The sequence below is a fragment of the Chroicocephalus ridibundus genome, chromosome 2 (assembly GCF_963924245.1).
Source record: "Chroicocephalus ridibundus chromosome 2, bChrRid1.1, whole genome shotgun sequence".
NCBI classification, from domain to species: domain Eukaryota; kingdom Metazoa; phylum Chordata; class Aves; order Charadriiformes; family Laridae; genus Chroicocephalus; species Chroicocephalus ridibundus.
In genome coordinates, this window is record NC_086285.1 from 63,438,694 (window position 1) to 63,456,898 (window position 18,205).

General features: G+C 42.0%; 1 protein-coding gene across 3 annotated transcripts in view; it reads left to right on the forward strand.

Annotated features, from left to right (window-relative positions):
- Window positions 1-6,712, forward strand: part of COL15A1 (collagen type XV alpha 1 chain) — a 152,621-nt gene extending 145,909 nt beyond the window's left edge. For 2 of the 3 annotated variants that reach the window (XM_063325715.1, XM_063325716.1), the window contains 4 exons: window positions 210-269; window positions 1,228-1,413; window positions 2,603-2,718; window positions 3,044-6,712. In XM_063325715.1, the coding sequence (XP_063181785.1) occupies window positions 210-269; window positions 1,228-1,413; window positions 2,603-2,718; window positions 3,044-3,260 (579 nt within the window). In that variant the 3' untranslated portion in view covers window positions 3,261-6,712. The remainder of the gene's footprint in view (window positions 1-209; window positions 270-1,227; window positions 1,414-2,602; window positions 2,719-3,043) is intronic. The other variant, XM_063325714.1, reaches the window with a different exon arrangement.
- Window positions 6,713-18,205: the final 11,493 nt, after the last annotated feature.

Consider the following 18,205-nt stretch of genomic DNA (forward strand, 5'->3'; position numbering starts at 1 on the left):
AGCTCTGGCCAGAACAGCTTTTCAATACATATTTATGTGGCATATCAAATCGATGATATGTAGGTGGAATATTCCGGCTTCGTGTTTTGAGGCAGGGCAGTTTCAGATTCTCCAGTGTTCTATGTTTGCTTTATTTAGAAAATGATTAAGTGTCTAAAATTCTGATCTAACGTGTTTAACGTATCTCTCTGCATGTGTTAAAATAACAGGGATTTCAGTCTCTTCCAGTGCTGAGTCCAGTATCAAATATGAACAATGGAAGACCAGCAGTAAGTATGAGATCTGTATTGTAACTGCATAGCTGTGGTTTGAAGCGTGACAGTTTGCATCTTGAGGGAGATTTGTGATTAATTCCTCTTCAAATTCACACATTTGACTTTAGAAATTTACAAATACATTTCTTTAACTGGTTTAGACATCTCAGAGACAATTTTAAATTGTTTCCTCCAGATCTGTTTTCATGATCCTAGCCCCTTTCCCATCTCAAAGAAAAAACAGCCTGATTCTGAGTTAGGAATACCTCTTCACTTAATAACTGTACCTACAACACGCAGCAGTTTTTAAGTTAACAATAGTGTTACAATTAAATCATTAAAATATTCACTAGAATATTTTCTACCTTTGTGGTGCTGCTTGTTTTAGATAGGCACTTTAGAATCTAAGCTTTCATTTAAAATACTTAAAAATATTTAGACAAAGAAAGCAAGGTAACTGGGTTATGGATAATCACCCCACTCCACCCCGCCCCCCCCCCAAAAAAAAACCCCAAACAACAAAAATGTGGGTTAGTTCTTGCATCTATACTATTGTACTTAGCATGCTGCTTCTTGTATTTGATAGCAGTGAATTTTTAAATGGTATATGCTCACTTCTTACTACCTATTTTCGTGCTTGTAGGATTTGGGATTTTGTTCGTCTGATAACTCCAAGGCTTCTGCTTAAAAATATTAGCTGTTTTTAAAAGAACTTTATTTTTTAGGACTATATAATCTTCATCATGGTTTCCTTAATGTTTGAAGATAAATAGGTATTTCTGCTATGGGTCTCATAGTTAAGAAATGTAATGTTATGGCAGCAAATAACTTTCATACCTGGTACGGAAGGTATTAGTTCTTATGCCGGCAGGAGCCAGGGGGAGGGGGTCTAGTTTGTTTCTAATATATGTCTTCCTTGTGTTATAAACTTAAAAAAAAAAAAACCAGTAGCTTTTCTTCTTCTTTTTTCCAGCTGCATCTGGTGGCTTTAAACTCGCCATTTTCTGGTGACATGCGAGCAGATTTTCAGTGTTTTCAACAGGCCCAACAAGCAGGATTGTCAGCTACCTATAGAGCCTTCCTCTCATCGCATTTGCAAGATCTGGCCACAGTTGTCAGAAAAACAGACCGATACCATTTACCAATAGTCAATCTTAAGGTAAAAATGAGTCCTTAGTACTTGTTATATAAGGATAGGCTGTAGGTGCCCCAAAATCTTGAAAAAGGACAAGAGCAGACAGTTTCAACCCAAACTGCATTTTATAAAGAAGCAGCTTTGCTGCATATTTTGGAGTCGGGTTCAAGAAATGCAATTGTAGTGATAAAGTAGAAAGTTACAGACCGTCTCACATTTCCTTTCCGTTTTCAAGGGCTGCTTTTTTCAATATCCTAAGACTAGTGGTAGAAATGAAGTTAGGAGAATACCCTACTTCAAGCAGACCGCTGACAAAGCAACAGCACGATGTTCGGCTTTCTGGATATTTTTTACATTGGCAGGGAAAGTTTTCGTAAAGACAGCTATTGTGTTCTACCTTCTAGTATGATCACAGAGTATATGGTAGGCTAAAATACCTATTTTTTTCATTTCTAAAGATAAAGGCAAATCCTGTGCTTAGGAGTGGTGCTGGATTTACCCCAATGAAACTGAGAGGAGAGTCTAGAGCATGAGTCATTTTGTGGTCTCACATAAACAGACACGCTGTAAAACTGAGGAAAACAAACCATGTAGCATTGGCTGGCGCCCAGAACAAACGGCCAAAGAAACCTACAGGAATAACATGGGATACTTGGAACATGCAGAACGGATGCTACTCTGAAGTGCATGCAAATCCAGAGCCTTGGAGACAAACTTGTAAAGACAATGTTGTTTCAACTTTGACTGGAAAAACATAACAGCAGATGGAGAGGCAGCCTGATGCAAGGCTTTCGACTTGAACATTTGCCACGCTTTTCACAAAACTGTGACCTCGACTGAAGTTCCAATACAGATTATCTCTATATTTTTTCTATAGCTATGGTAGTTCTAAGCAATTTTTCAAACAACTCCTTAGACAGTTAGGAGGAAAAGGACAGTGGGAATGGAGATGATCAAGCTGAATATCTGGAGTGACAACAGAACAGAGATGCAACTGTGAGGCAAAGGTGCGGATCAGAGAGCTATTAGCATAGAGATGATAGATGAGACAAGCTTGTTCAGGACTATCATGCAGAAACTGATGTGAAAGCTGGAATCATAAGTGTTCTCATATGCAGATAAGATTTTAGATGTATAGATAAGTCGATAAGTCTGCTATGATGTGGATTTTGGATTTGTTTTGTTTGTAAATGTGGCTTTGAAATTTTAACAGGGAGAAACACTTTTCAATAACTGGGAGTTCATATTTAATGGAAACGGTGGACAATTCAACGTTCATGTTCCAATATACTCCTTTGATGGGAGGAACGTCATGACTGACCCATCTTGGTGAGTTTACATTACCATTTATAAGTTTTACATGACATGTACTTTTACCAGATAGTACAAGTAGCAGTATCTTGGCCTACTAGAAATGTGATAAAAATTTTTCAATTATGCCATCTTTCGTTTCCATTTCTGATAACCTATGAATGAGATATCAGGTTGTGTTCTCCTTTTCTTCCTCACTTTTCTGTGTTCATCTTTCCCTACCCACTGTTTGCTTCAAGCAGAAGGAAAGCAGAAATACAGGTCACCATACACATAGATGTGCAGCTGAATAAAGCAAAAAAGAGACTTTTTCAGGAAATAACTTCTTAACATTACCTTTCAGGCCTCAAAAAGTAATATGGCATGGTTCAACTGCAAATGGGATCCGACTGGTTAGCAACTACTGTGAAGCCTGGCACACAGCTGATATGGGAGCTATGGGACAAGCATCACCGCTGAAGACGGGGAAACTTCTTGATCAGAAAGTATTTAGCTGTAATAATAAGTTTATTGTTCTCTGTATTGAAATCAGTTTCGTATCTGACCCCCAAGGAAAATAATTCACCTGTTGCACAGAGGAATATTCCATTTTCTAACAGAAAAAGCTGACACTGAAATTTCATTTGTAATGTTGTAAATAATTTATTTTTTGTAATTGCACATTTCGTGAAAAAATAGCCAAAGAAAACATACCTCAACAGAAACCACATTCTGCTTAAATGGAACATCCAGTGTACATGCGGCTGACTTAAAGCCCTTCCTTTCCCCTGAAGCCCACACGGTTCAAAGTTTGCCAACAATTAACTCACAGCCCCTTGTCTTCCTGGCTGAGATTAGGATCGCTTAAGGGCACTAGTCAAGCGTGGTCTGTGAGGAAAATCCAGTAGCCTGTCTCATAAGCAGCACGGCTCAGCAAGGCTGCTGCTTCTTCACAGCTGAGAAGATGCATGCTCTACGCTCCTCTTTTCGCTGGCATAGATTGTGACTACCCAAGGCACTACCCATATATATGTATATACACATACTGTCCCTGAGCAAATAATGGGAGGCCGTTACACCTTACGGGGATGGAATTTTCAAAAAGGCTTTAAGAACAAAGGTGCTCACCTTCTTGGAGTTTCAGTGGAAACTGAGTACCTAAGCCCTGTAAGCTTGTAGGGATCGCAGCCTGGTGCTCACACATAAATTTAGCAGCTTCCACATCTTACTGCAGCTTTTTTCTTGGCAGATTCTAGGCAATAGGGCTTTTTTGCAGGGGGAGTGAATTTCACCTAGACAAAATCTGGTCCTTATTTTGGTGCTATTGTTAACAGGAAACCTGGAGCCATGTTAATAGAAAACATCCTGTTTTACTGGTAGAACTGTGCAAAGCAAATGCAGACAAACGAACCATCTGACCTTTATTTATTTCCTTGCGTATTAGAGGAAGTCATTTCCTGTTGTGGCAGACTGCTGAATGAAAGACGCCTGTCATGGCTTCTCTAAAGTAGGTTCTAGACATTGTTATCCCACTAAGTTATATGTAAAGTGATTTTCATTTTTGTGAATTTATCCTTCTGGCATTCACGTAATTAAAGATTTGTTAATATAAAATAACAGCAACAACGATAGAAATGATCAGTAAATGCTAATATTCTTTGCAAACAGTATCACCATAATATCTGAAGCCTTTGCTTATATATTTGTCTACTGCATACTTTAAACGACATATTTACTTATATTTTATCAAGCAGTAACTATGGAGGTCAAACACCACATTATCATTTTTTAAGATTTAATCTAGAGTCTGTGTGGGAAATATATGTTTATTTGCTAACAAGTAGAGTATTAAATTACTAGATAGCTATCTTCAAAAGACAAAAGCAAATCACGCTTACTATGCTACACTGATATATAACACAATATTGTGAAATTCAGCTTTATTTTTCCAATTTACTATAAAAGCTTATTTCCCAGGGTCATCTGAATCACATCTTCTGGTTTTTTTTTTTCTCGAAAAAGCCATGACTCCATTATTACAACATGGTAATGAGGCAAAAACAGTTTATATTACATTTAAAATGTATGCACAACAATTAACTGTACTCATTTATAGTCCATTTCCCATAAAATGCTGAGCACTCTTGTGAAATGCCAAATTCCTTCAACTCACACAGTTGGAAGAGTTTTATATGTATGGCAGGGTTTCACTCTGAGTCACAGAAGGTTCTAGGGGGGAAATAAAGTGCTTTTGCGTGCCTCCAGCAGCAAACCATCTGCCTTTAATCCTTTAATTGTTGGCAGACCCTCAGCTCAAGCCAAGTCATGGCCAGCGGGGTCTATGCTTGCAGCCAGCCATCACCCAGTCATCACCCTCAGTTGTTGCTCTTCCGGAGCAACAACTGGCTGCGGAGTTGGCTCTTTCTTTGCCTAGAATTGCAGTGACAAGAGGTGGCGGGGAGACGGGATCCCACAGAAGAGCTGTGTGAAGGGGGAGGGGAGAAGACTAAAAAAAAACATGCCATTTTTAGGAGACAGTGAACTAGAGTTTAAGTTGGGCCTAGCAAAAACGCGTCTGGAATTCTGTTTGTGCCCATACTTTCACAGGGCTGGCCCCTTTCTGTATCCTAAATGGCTGATAGAGCAGGGAACTGAAATGGTTAAGTGGCAAAGAACTCTCAATGGTTGCTTCCCACCTCTAAGATTAATCTGCAGGCTACAGGAGTTTATTGCGCGCCCTTCAACTTGATACAGAGCACGAACCACGCGTCATGCTCACGCACCAGCAAGGGAGCTAGCTTACCAGAGAACGCCATGAGAGACCTAAGAAGAGGTCTCCCTTGGAAAAAAACACTTTTTGTCATTTTAACCAGAGCCACTGAGGCTCTTCATACTCCTTAGCGTAACTGAAGAGAAACTGTAATACTCATCGAGGATATGACAGAGAAAAAATTAGCCCAGTACTTAAAAATAAATTAGCTTTCCCTATCAAAGCACAATACGTTTTTCAGCATGATTCCAACACAAAGGTCAGGTGCACTTGAGGAAGAACATTTGCTAATTCAGGTAAGGAATGGTGTATAAAGCAAATGAGTCACCAAAACGAGTACCAGAGCAAGGCTGAAAAGAGTAACTGCACTAGAAACCGCTGTAGCAGCCTGAATGAATGAAATCAGTCAAACAAGATTCTTCCGTCTTTTAGAGGAAGGTTTTTGGTTGAAAACATCCACTTATGGTGAAACTTTGATGCACTTTAAGAGGAAGAAGTTAATACATTGTAAACACAGAGGAGGTGAAAGTCTTATAAACCATCTGAACCCCAGGGCTGGTCGATGAATAAAATACAGCAGATCCATTTCAGCTACTGGATTTCTAGAAATCAAGCTGATAGATTTGTCTTTATATGAATTGTAGGTGCAAGCTGTAACAACAGAAGCTTCGTTTACACCAAGAAGAATCCACAGTGGGGTTTGTGCTTCTACAAAAGAATTGGTTCTCCACTAAAAATAATTGCAATTTAACTTTAATTAAGCTGGTGCTTAACCTGAAAGAATATAATATATTAAAAATAAAAAAAAAAGAAGAAAAAACAAGCAGAAAAGCAGAAAAAAGTAGTAAGGTCTAGGGAAAGTTAGTAACTATTTGAAAAGGGAATATTGAATTGTTACTGGAGAGATTCGTTTATATATCATAGATACATTGGGGATGGGGCAAAACGCATGAACATATAGTTGAATGTTCACTACAGATTCTTTCTAAGTGAAAATAATTTTTTGTTATGAAGGTAAATTGGCACATGAGTTAAAAATTGACTTTGAATATACCACTTTAGATTGGACTTTGTTAGAATCGGACAACAGTTTTCAGTAGAAACATCACTTTTTATCACAACATTTTACTGGTTTGTGCCAAATAGGAGACATTAATAGGAGTCATTTTCAAAAGACATGCTTTAAGTCAAGACATTTTTGTTCTCATTTACCTGCTCTGTAATAATAAAAAGGAATTAAGACTCCTCAGTAACATATGAAAACATTTTTTCATTGTATGTTTTACCTCCTCAAGGACGATTCTTTCTAAAAAGCGCTAATGCTGCAGCAGATCCCCACCCCACCCCCAAAATACACAAAAAAAAACCAAACACCCGTTATCATCACTGCTTTATGCAGCCAGAATATAACTCCTGCCAACAGGGTAAATGTATGCTTACAAATTGTTAACTCTTCAGTATTTTGAAAGCAGTTCAACACAATCAATTATACATCTGTCTGAACTGACTGACTACATCCAAAGTACCTTGTGGTATTGTGCAACAATTTTTAACATCATCTTTTGACTTGAAATAGCAAGGGTTGGGATATTTTTTTCTCCTGAATTTGTCCTTCCAAATTGTTTAAAAGTTGGTGTTGGAGAATATAGCTTTCAATCTGATGAGGAAAATGGCGGGAAGTCATATTGGGAGACATGGCTGGAGTGTGCACGCATACACATATAACTGCAGGCACACTCATCTTCAAGCAACTTTTTTCATCCTTGGCACCTCATACACCATGGCTGACTTAGTCTTTAACCGACTCATCAGCTCCTTTGACCTCATGCACGCAGGTAAATGTTATATTAGGATGGAGGAACTTCTGACAACCAATTTAGAAATCTGAGACCAACAAAAATGTGCCTTCCCCTCAACTCACTTTCCTACCGTTCTGTTTTTCATGATAGCAAATATTCCTCCACAGGGTCATATTTGCACTGAATTGTGAGCATAAGCAGTAGATTGCAGGCCCCCCACAATCCTCTTCTGGCCCATCAATTTTGTTAGCGATGGGTAATCAGCAGGTCTTTTGCCATTTTCAGTTCAGGGATCTTTTCTGTGGGCAGTCGCAAAACGTGACATTTTATCGTTGATCAGTGAGATGAGCGGTTTCTCCTCCCATTGCTATTATAAGCAAGTCAAACCTGTGAGTTTCAGCAGTGCAGCATATACACCTCAAAGGACTGACAATTAACAAAACTCATCTTGGTGTAGTCCAAGACTGTCTAGCCTTACTTCTGAGCTGTGCATTCAGGTGAAAGAAAGAATGAGCTGCAGTATGTCCTGCTTCGAGGACTCCACAGTTACTCTTCTTTTGCACTGAGGTTTAGGTGTTCCTTCCGAAGTAACACTTGCCATTCTTATTTTCACTCCAGTCCTCTGCCTAGAGAAGGGAACCTCTCTTCTAGATTTTAAATGAATTAGATGCTAGAATTGCAATTTCAATTTGGTGTTCAAGTACTGGAGTTAATGGTACGCATGCATTTTAAAAAACTTCTCATCAGGGTTTGGCTGTTATTTGTTGGTCTGGCATGTAGTCAGAGCCTACGCTCTAACAGTTCCTCCCTGCTGTCTCTCCTTAATGCTTCAACAATAACTGGCCAGAGACAGAAATATTTCTAGATGAGTCAACTTAAAAAGTTCCACCTTTCACATGGATCTTCTTCATTCTGTCTTCCACAGCACTGAGATAAGCACTGAAGGCTAGCTTCCACCTACGTGTGTTTTGCTGGGAGCACCCTATACAGTGGTAGGATGGGTGGGAGTCCAGAGAGGTCCCTTTGGAACTAAGAAGAAAACACAGCTCCTCCCTCCCTTACGAAGCAGCTAACCTCCCTGCCTGCTCCTGCAAAGTACTACACTGCAGCTCTTTCAAGCTCAGTGCCCAGAATTACAGACAGCACAGGCTGTGGGAATTTCTACACGTGAAATCAATTCAGCATCACGCCCCGGCGTTGATAGGGGGTAACATTAGAACCTGCTTTCCTCAGCTGGTCTCGGGAGCACCAGTGATGCTTCAGCAGAGGGGTGACAGCCTTGTCTGACCTTACAAAAAGTATCTAAGATCACCTGCAAATTCAAATTCAAGCCAGGATGATGATGATGACAACGCCTCTGCAGGAAAGGTATGTTTTGTATGCTGCACTTCAAGTATGCTCATATGAACAGCAGCAGGGGACTGCCTAATAGCTGTGTTTCCCTGCTGGTCAGTACCAATATACCACCTCACAGTCCTTTGGTTTGGCCTTCTTTGGTTCCAGACCTATTCACCAAGATCCTAGCAACAGTAATGGCTTGCTACTGGAAAAAGCATTATCTCCCCATGGAGACTGATTGCTGTTTGATTGCTGAACTATTCCCTGGCACAGTTCTGGTCGGTGCCACCTGTAACTCTTCCAGCCACTGCCTTGGGGTACGTTTTGGGGGGACAGCATGTGTCAACAGCTACTGCTGTGGATAGTTTGAAGAAGCCACCCTATTTTGGAACAGAAAGATTTAATTGTCCTGACAGGTGCTTAACCATTGTGCCTGGTTTCAGGGCTAACTGGAGTCCTCACCCAACTGAAAGCTTGTAGAGTGACCGCAGAACCTGCGTGTCTGATACTCATGGGACACGCATCTTTATGGCTTTTTGCCAAGCTTAATATACAACCCTCCTGCAAATATCCATTCATAGAATCCATATGTCCAGAGTGCATTCATTCAGGGAACCCTCCTAAAGCCATCATTGCCCTACACAAATGGTCTCATGCTGTACAAAAATATATTTATGCCATACCGTTATCCTCACCGCATTCAACAGTAATGAGCACATTGGTTGGGGCATGGAGTGTCTGTTTCAGATCTGCTGGACAGAACAGCTGGACAGTTTCAGATCTGTGAGAAATAAAAGGCCCTGGTATGGTCATCCTGTACAACTGATTAACTAGTACCATGATATCTTACATTGGAAACAGGACAACATAAGACATTTGCCCATGTCCTTTACTCCAGCACCTGGTGGATCAGGCATCGTGTTTATGTGTGTACAGTCTACCCATTAGGAGTACTGAGCAGCTTCCAATTCTAGAGTAAGCAGCATCTTCTCAATGACTCATTTCAGAGTCTAGAGGTGTGCTGAGATTTGCCTGAGACACCAAAAGTGAGTTCCCAAAATCATCCCACTACCCTTTCAGCCAGCCTATCAGAAGTCTTCCTGATACCTTGAAATCTGAGACTGCATCCCTTGATTCTACACCATGTTAGGGTGGGATGAGTGGTGTCTTTGAGCTCACCACTAAATGCTAAATTCCCATTGCGATGTTGATCAAAAGCAAGCCCGAAAGTCATATCAGATTTCCTTTTTCAGCTGTGTTGGGAATTGTTCATGAGCTCCATCAAAACTCAGCAGCAATTTCCAACTTGTTGATCCCATTATTTTGAAGTCCATGTTTCCTTCCAAGAAGGTATGTTCCAGTGGGCTCTGAACCTCCTCAAGTCCCTAGGGCTTGGGAAGTCTCTAGGGTACGTCTGTAAACAGGTTGCCTCAGAAGCATTCACTACAGCATGTTTTCATTAATGTGTCTTTCATTGCCATTAGTTCTGCCTACAGAGTAAGAACCTGGCTTGGTCTCAGGTGCTTTTCCCACACCACTACTTTGCAAAGTTCCTCTATCATTATAGCAAAGCCATTCTTAAACCACAAACTTAATTCAGCCATCTTTTGGTCTTGATCTGAAACATCCAGGATTCAGAAGTAGCCCATATCAGGAAGACATGGCAGTCTTGATGTCATACACTCAAGCTCTTTCAAAAATATCTTGAGATTGGTTGCCTCCATTCTTGGGATATCCAAAACAAAAACCACTGTACAGAAGCTAATTGGCTAACAGGTTGTAAGATTACACTGAAGTTTGCTATAGCAGAGCTGATCTGAGTAATTAAAACATATGCTGCTGACAAAGCTTGAGCACAGAGGGCTTATTTACAAGTGTTTTCACCCATTAGGCTGCAGAATGCCCATCTTGACCCCCATTTTCATCCAGCTAAAGCTTACAGAAATTGAAAAGAGCAGATGTAAGACTGCTGTTTGTGCAAAGGGTTCAGCTACAGCCAAAGCTGATGCCATGCATTAATCCACATGAATTAGAAATGGACATACAGACTGTTACCCAAAAGTGAAAAAAATACTTATTAATAGCCAGAGTTCATTGAGATTCATGGACTGAATCTGTATTCACTCTCTCTCTCCTCGCTTTCCTGTAGTTTGATATGTCTTAGAATGGTAGAATAATTTAGATTGAAGTGATCTCAGAAGGTCATTTAATCCAACTGCCTGCTCAAAGCACAGCTAAGCTAACTTCACAGTTAGATCTTCTCGCATTGCACATGGAGACACTGAAGGTGCAGCAGTGTGCTCAGATGTCTTTGCCTCCATTTTAAGAAGGCAAGAAGCTGGTGCATGTACCATGATACTTTCCTGTTAGGGCAGGAAAGTATCTAGTTGATGGACAGAGGTAATTGTCACCAAAGTCAGAACAGATTTGTGGCCTGGGTTTCTCAAAATATATCTCCTGAAGAAAGGCTTCTGTTTCTACAAAAAAAAAAAAATGGGGGGAGAAAAGCAAGATAAGTTATTTGCATCTAACTCAGTCACCTAACATCCACATTTTTTTCCTGGAAAAAAGTAGTCAACCCTCCCAGTCTAGCTATTGATGATATATGAGAGGACACTGCAAGCCTTAGGCACAGACTAGCAAAGTCCTGTTCTCAATCGAGTGCCACATAATGACAGATAATAAGCTACTCATTCTGTCAAAGTCACTTAATCACAATATCTTTCTTACAAAAACCCAATTGCTCGTCACCAGCAGAAAAGGTCAGGAATACTGATGAATAGCCTAGACGAGGGATCACTTTCAGCTGTTATCCTCTTTTACTGCTATGCTCAGTAGGATATAAGGTGGGAAGGGAGAAGGATAAGATGAGTCAAAAGGATTGGGGAGGAGGGATAATAAAGCACTGAAGTGGTGAACTCCATGAATGAGAAGTTAAGAGGAAAGTAGCAAATTATCAGCTCTGGGTAGGATCTACAAAAGCAACTCTGAAGGCAGTAAACAAGGCAGTTGTGGTGGGCTGACACTGTCTGGACGCCAGGTGCCCACCAAAGCCGCTCTATCACTCCGCCTCCTCATCTAGACAGGGGAGAGAAAATATAACGAAAGGCTCGTGGGTCAAGATAAGGACAGGGAGATCACTCACCAATTACCATCGCAGGTGAAACAGACTTGGCTTGGGAAGAATAAATTTAATTTACTACCAATCAAATCAGAGTAGGATAAAGAGAAAATAAAAAGTAAATCTTAAAACACCCTACCCCCGCACCTCCCTTCTTCCCAGGCTTAACTTTACTCCCAAATTCTCTACCTCCTCCCCCCACAAGTGGCACAGGGGGATGGGGAATGGGGGTTGCCGTCAGTTCATCACACACTATCACTGACGCTCCTTCCTCCTCAGGGGGAGGATTCCTCACACTCTTCCCCTGCTCCGGTGTGGTGTCCCTCCCACAGAACACAGTTTTCCACAGGTTTCTCCAACATTAATCCTTCCCACAGACTACAGTTTTTCACAAACTGCTCCACTGTGGTTCCCTTCCACAGGGTGCAGTCCTTCAGGAACAGACTGCTCCAGCATGGGTCCCCCACAGGGTCACAACTCCTGCCAGCAAACCTGCTCCAGCATGTACTCCACTCTCTTCATGGGTCCACAGGTCTTGCCAGAGCCTGCTTCTGCACGGGTTTCCCACGGAGTCTCAGCCTCCTTCAGGCATCCACTTGCTCCAGTGTGGAGTCTTCCACGGGCTGCAGGGGGACAGCCTGCCTCACCACGGTCCTCAACATGGGCTGCAGGGGAATCTCTGCTCCAGCACCTGGAGTACCTCCTCGCCCTACTTCTTCACTGACCTTGGTGTCTGCAGAGTATTTTCTCTTGCATATTCTCACTCCTCTCTTCTAAATGCTGCCGTGCAATTTTATTTCCGCCTTCTTAAATATCTTATCACAGAGGCGCTACCACTGTGGCTGATTGGCTCGGCCTTGGCCAGCAGTGGGTCCATCTTGGAGCCGGTTGGCATTGGCTCTTTTGGACACAGGGAAGCTTCTAGTGGCTTCTCACTGAAGGCATCTCACTGTAGCCCCCTGCTACCAAAAAACCTGCCATGCAAACCCAATACACTAGTCTACAGGTTGGAGCTATAAAAGGGACAGTGAACTCAGAGAGATGTTTGTGAAGAGCAGCCTAGTGAAATCTAGTAGATGTCAAACACAGTGATGAAAAGGATTTATGTATGTCCAAAGGATTGAAGGATTTATTTATGTCCAAAATTCATGATCCTCTAATTTCCCTTCAGCCACTGGTAAATATCCATAGGCAGCTATGCTTCCATTGACACTTTGGGCAATTAAAGAGCAAGAATCTCTTTCTGCAGCCCATGAATAAGAATCCACAGACATTGAAACAGCTGCAACAGGAAGGACTCAGAGTAGTGCTCCAAATATCCTTAGTCTTGCAAGTAAGGTCTGTGAGCACAAACTCCTTGGGCATTAGAACTATATTTCCCACTAGGATAATGGGTTAAAAGGTAACAGCTCGCAGGTACACTTTTGCAGAGAAGCTCTGATTCTACATAGAAACTTAACTATGTGGAGCGAGTGAAGAAGTTTAGGCAACCCTTGGTGCCCTGCTCACAAGACTTTCTGTTAATTTTTAAGTGAGTATCTCTCTGCACATTATGCAGAGAGCTTAAGAACCCAAGGGTAAAAAAATACAATGATAAGACTTGAGCTGCCTAAATCTAAAATAATAAGTTACTTCTAAACTACAGAAACCTATTTTAATCAAAGGCAGATCAAGATAAGAAGTACAACAGCAACTTTTTGCCATCCAAAATTACAGCCTGCTCAAATGTTAGTTCACATGCAAGAGAATCACAGAATCCCAGAATGGTAGAGGTTAGAAGGGACCTCTGGAGATCATCTAGTCCAACCCCCCCGCCAAAGCAGGTTCACCTAGAGCAGGCTGGACAGGAACGTGTCCAGGCGGGTTTTGAGTATCTCCAGAGAAGGAAGCCCAAATAAAATACAGCGGATGAATGTGGTCACAAGCCATGTATTCCACTACTTCTGGGAAAACTAGTCAGTGTCTTTCATTATTATCAGTAGAGCCCTACAACAGCTGCGACTCTCCCATCCAAGCCAATCCAGAAGCATACAGAGAAGTAAGCACAGGACAAAGTTAGAACAGCACAGAACAGGACAGGAACCTGCTGAGACCCAATTATGCCTTTACAGGTTTTGGTAGCAATGTTCAAACACACACTGCATTTCAGACTCAAGTGGTTTAGGGCAGTTTCCTTTTCACAACACTTCTTCATTTTGCTCACAGGAAAGCAATGTGCAGAAAACAAACTAGGACTATTCATCAAGGGTAAGGCTGTCTGGAAAACTTCATATGTCACAAATGCTGCAATGACTAAAGCATGGCGTGGCCAAAGAGAAAGGATGATCTCATGGTTATGGCAACAGAACAGCACCCAAATGAACTGGATTCTGTCCCCGATTCACTCACGGAAGAAAGCTCCATAGAAACTGGTCCATTTTAGAGTAGGTTACAAACAGTGTGGTGTAGATCAACATGCAGTTCCATGAGAGTTAAAATTTACCTCAGTTAGTTCAACCAGATACAAACACCTTTGTGCTCCACATCGTGCATTCTCCCTTGTGCCCACCCTCGTTATCACAAAGCCCCACAGAGAGCACAACAGATCAAAACCAGATAATTTATGACATTTTTTGTGCACCTAAACATAGTTCCTTTTATCTCACCTCCAGGATAATCCTACAAATGTAAGAAGCTTTTCTTCTCAGCCAAGCTAACAGAAAAAACTATTTCTGGTGTGTTTGTAGGCCAATCCATTTTTGAGAGTTGATTCAATTAGAAGTTAAAACTGTATTTAAAAAATCGTCACGGCTAGTCTTCAAAATGTAATACTTACACAGTTCTTTGACCTTTAACAAAGTTCTAAGAAAAACTGTATCCTGGAAAAAGATAAAGCATTCAGCTTCTCAAGAAAATCAGTTTTTCTGAAAACTAGGAGCGTGATAGGCTGGACATCTAATGACTTCAACTATAGTTACAAAAGGAATAAACTTGTCTATAAAACTAAACTGCAACAGAATGATACTCAGAGATACCCTAACTCTAAATTTTTGCCCTAGTAAATATTGAACATTTATTGAGCTCTTCATTTTTTGTCCTGTAATACATCCATTAACTTTGACAAAATTAATCCCATGACTAGTTAGTTAAACCGAAAAGGCCTCCATGCCAGGGAAGGCTTTTCCTTTCCCATCTTCTACTCTTCATTAGATCAAATATATGTATTCTTACTACCATCATTTCTGATATTTTGTTGGCAGAATAATCCAGTGCCATGATGGACGTTTTCCTGACATTTATTTAAAATGCTCATTTTTTCCTTAATTTTATCCTGCCTTTAAGTTAGGAACTGACAAATTTATCCTGATTTTTTGGCAATGGTCACCTTTAAACACCACTGACAACAGGCAGTTTGGTTGGGCAGGTGTGATGAAAGCATTTTCAGCATTACTATTGCAGAGGTTCTGGGATATGTAGATTATCTAGAACCTTGATTTAAACAGATGCAAGACAGAGGTCTATCCAGTCCAACTGGATACTGTCCAACTGGGTAGTATCTCTTTAATTTCAGTTTTGAATAGTGACCCCTCTTGATTTCAGGAATAGGAAATACTTGTGATGACGGCAGTGGCAAGAAATTTAAACTTCTTAGTGTCAACTTCCTCTTGCATTTCCTGTTTTGTGGCTTGTGATGGTCTCTGCATAGTTAAACAGCAGCTAACACTCACTATCAGAAGTATAAAAATAAGTTAATAGATTTGATACACCCTAGCTTTTAGGTGCAGTTCTTCATGAATTGTCATAGGAAAGAATGACTACAGTACAGCAGTATTCACTGTTTCATAGTCTGTAAAAACTAGTCCTGTTTCAGAGACCATAAATGAATTCTCAGCTCTTAAAAGTCCAATACTATTATCTGCTCTTGCTAGTGGGTTGTAACATGCCACAGAAGCAAGGTGGTCCCCAGAAAGGACAGCTACTTTGTTCTGAGTACCAAAAAAGGATGGGGAGTTAGCAGTACAAATCCACTAGGGGTGTTATCTTCAGGTACAGGTATCATCTTACCAAAAAGATATCATTAAATTAAACAGCATTCAGTGAAAAGCAGCAAAACAATAGATCTACATTATCGGATGGAGATGCTAAAGGCTGGAAATCCGCAGCAGCAATCACCACTGAAACAGTGAGGCACGTTTGCCCACTAACGTTCATGTGACAGAGGTATTTTCTGCTTCAGGACATACTATTTGTGAAACTTTTTGGTATTTTCTGCTCACACCATGTGCCCTTCCTTTCAGTGTTAATAAGCTAAGTCACCAGTCCTATACTGAGGTCTAATTCAGCAGATTTGGGCTCCTCGCAAGTGTGCAGACAAGCTGTATGATGTACTAGCATGGCATTTTTTTTTATTTAATTTCTTTTTACATCCTCCTTCTTGCACAGTCACTTAAACTTGAACCTAACCTATTCAGAAACGAATGGAGGTAATTGGGCTGAAAGAGGCTGGCGATTTGTATGCCACCCTGCGAAAGATGGGAACTTTAAAATAATTGTTTCAAAGCTTGCTTAACGTTCTGCAAATGGACGGCAGGCTTGCAGGCAGATAAGAAGCTTGCTTGTATCTATTTAGCACCTTCTGCAGACTATCGCCTTGCTTGCCAGTCACCACCCAAGACAGCCATCAGCTGAAGAGGGTGCGTTGCCCCCCCAGCTGGAAAGGGTGTAGGCCTTTGGCTATCAGAGCAGCCAGACCCTGCCTACCCCCAGGCCCACCCGAGCTTGTGCGTTAACTCCAAAATTGCTGAAGCACAATAACAATGACTGTGCCAAGCGCTGCCCAAGCAGCGAGGGGCAACTGTGTAAAATGCCAATTAGCTGGGCAAAGGCCACCGTCGTGCTGATTGGTCAAGCTACAGACCGACCTGGGCTACCTGGTCTATAACTGGCACAGAGACCCACCACAATTTGGGAATTGGGACCGAGACCCCCACCACTATCAACCGCGGATCAACAGGATGCTGCTGAACTTCCGGAGGACCGCCAAGACATCCTCGGGCCAGTGGTGGTGACTATACTCTTGCTACACTCCATAATACTGCTTATCTTTTCTGCCTTTTCTCTACTTCTGCCTTTACTCTCTCACTTGTCTCGGTGACTTTTGCTGGGGAATAACAATAAACCTACAGTGAGCAGCATCTGACCTCGTTTGTGTCTTAATCTCATACTTGGAATTATTGCGAACTTCTCCCAGGCCCAATGTAGTCAGACCGGGACATAACATCACCCAAAAAAAGTAGCGCACGGTGGATTTTGCTGGAGGAATGCAGAGCTATTTGTGAAGTTGACACTTGGCGTCCAGATTCTGGCATCTATTCTAGTAGCAAAAAGGACCTGTTTACAGCAAGGACTGCTGAGTCTATCACAGAATCATGGTATGTCAGGGATTGGAAGGGACCTTTGGAGATCATCTAGTCCAACCCCCCTGCCAAAGCAGGTTCACCTAGAGCAGGCTGGACAGGAACGCATCCAGGCAGGTTTCGAGTATCTCCAGAGGAGACTCCACAACCTCTCTGGGCAGCCTGTTCCAGTTCTCTGTCACCCTCACCATAAAGAAGTTTTTTCTCATGTTGAGATGGAACTTCCTGTATTCCAGTCTGTGCCCATTACCCCTTGTCCTCTCACTGGGTACCACTGAAAAGAGCCTGGCCCCATCCTCTTGACACCCACCCTGTACATATTCATAAGCATTGATGAGATCCCCCCTCAGTCTTCTCTTCTCCAGGCTTAACAGACGCAGGTCTCAGCCTTTCCTCATAAAAGAGGTGCTCCATTCCCTTGATCACCTTTGTAGCCCTCAGCTGGATTCTCTCCAGTAGTTCCTTGTCTGTCTTGAACTGGGGAGCCCAGATGTATTCCAGTATTGCAGATGTGGCCTCACCAAGGCAAAGAAGAGGGGGAGGACGACCTCCCTCAACCTGCTGGCCATGCTCTTTTTAATGCACCCCAGGAGACCATTGGCCTTCTCGGCCACAAGGGTTCGTTGCTGGCTTGTGGACAACTTGTCCACCAGGACTCCCAAGTCCCTCTCTGCAGAGCTGCTTTCCTGTACCAGTGCATGGGGTTATTCCTCCCTAGGTGCGGGACCCTACACTTGCCCTTGTTGAACTTCCTTAGTTCCTTTCTGCCCAGCTCTCCAGCCTGTCCAGGCCTCACTGTATGGCGGGACAGCCTTCTGGTGTGTCAGCCACTCCTCCCAGTTTTGTGACACCATAAAAGCTGCTGAGGGTACACTCTGTCCCCTCATCCAGGTCATTGATGAATATGTTGAACAAGACTGGAAATATACGGATTTGGCTTCGCTAGTTGGATAGCCAGTAGACAGACGTCAGTGCTCAGGGTTCTGCTCACAGCCCAGCTCAGCATGGCACAACACAGCTTCGCTACTCTGTCGATCACCAAAGGGGATCTCCAAACTGCTCACATATATCAGTAAAAACAAGCAATGGAGGGTTAGACTAG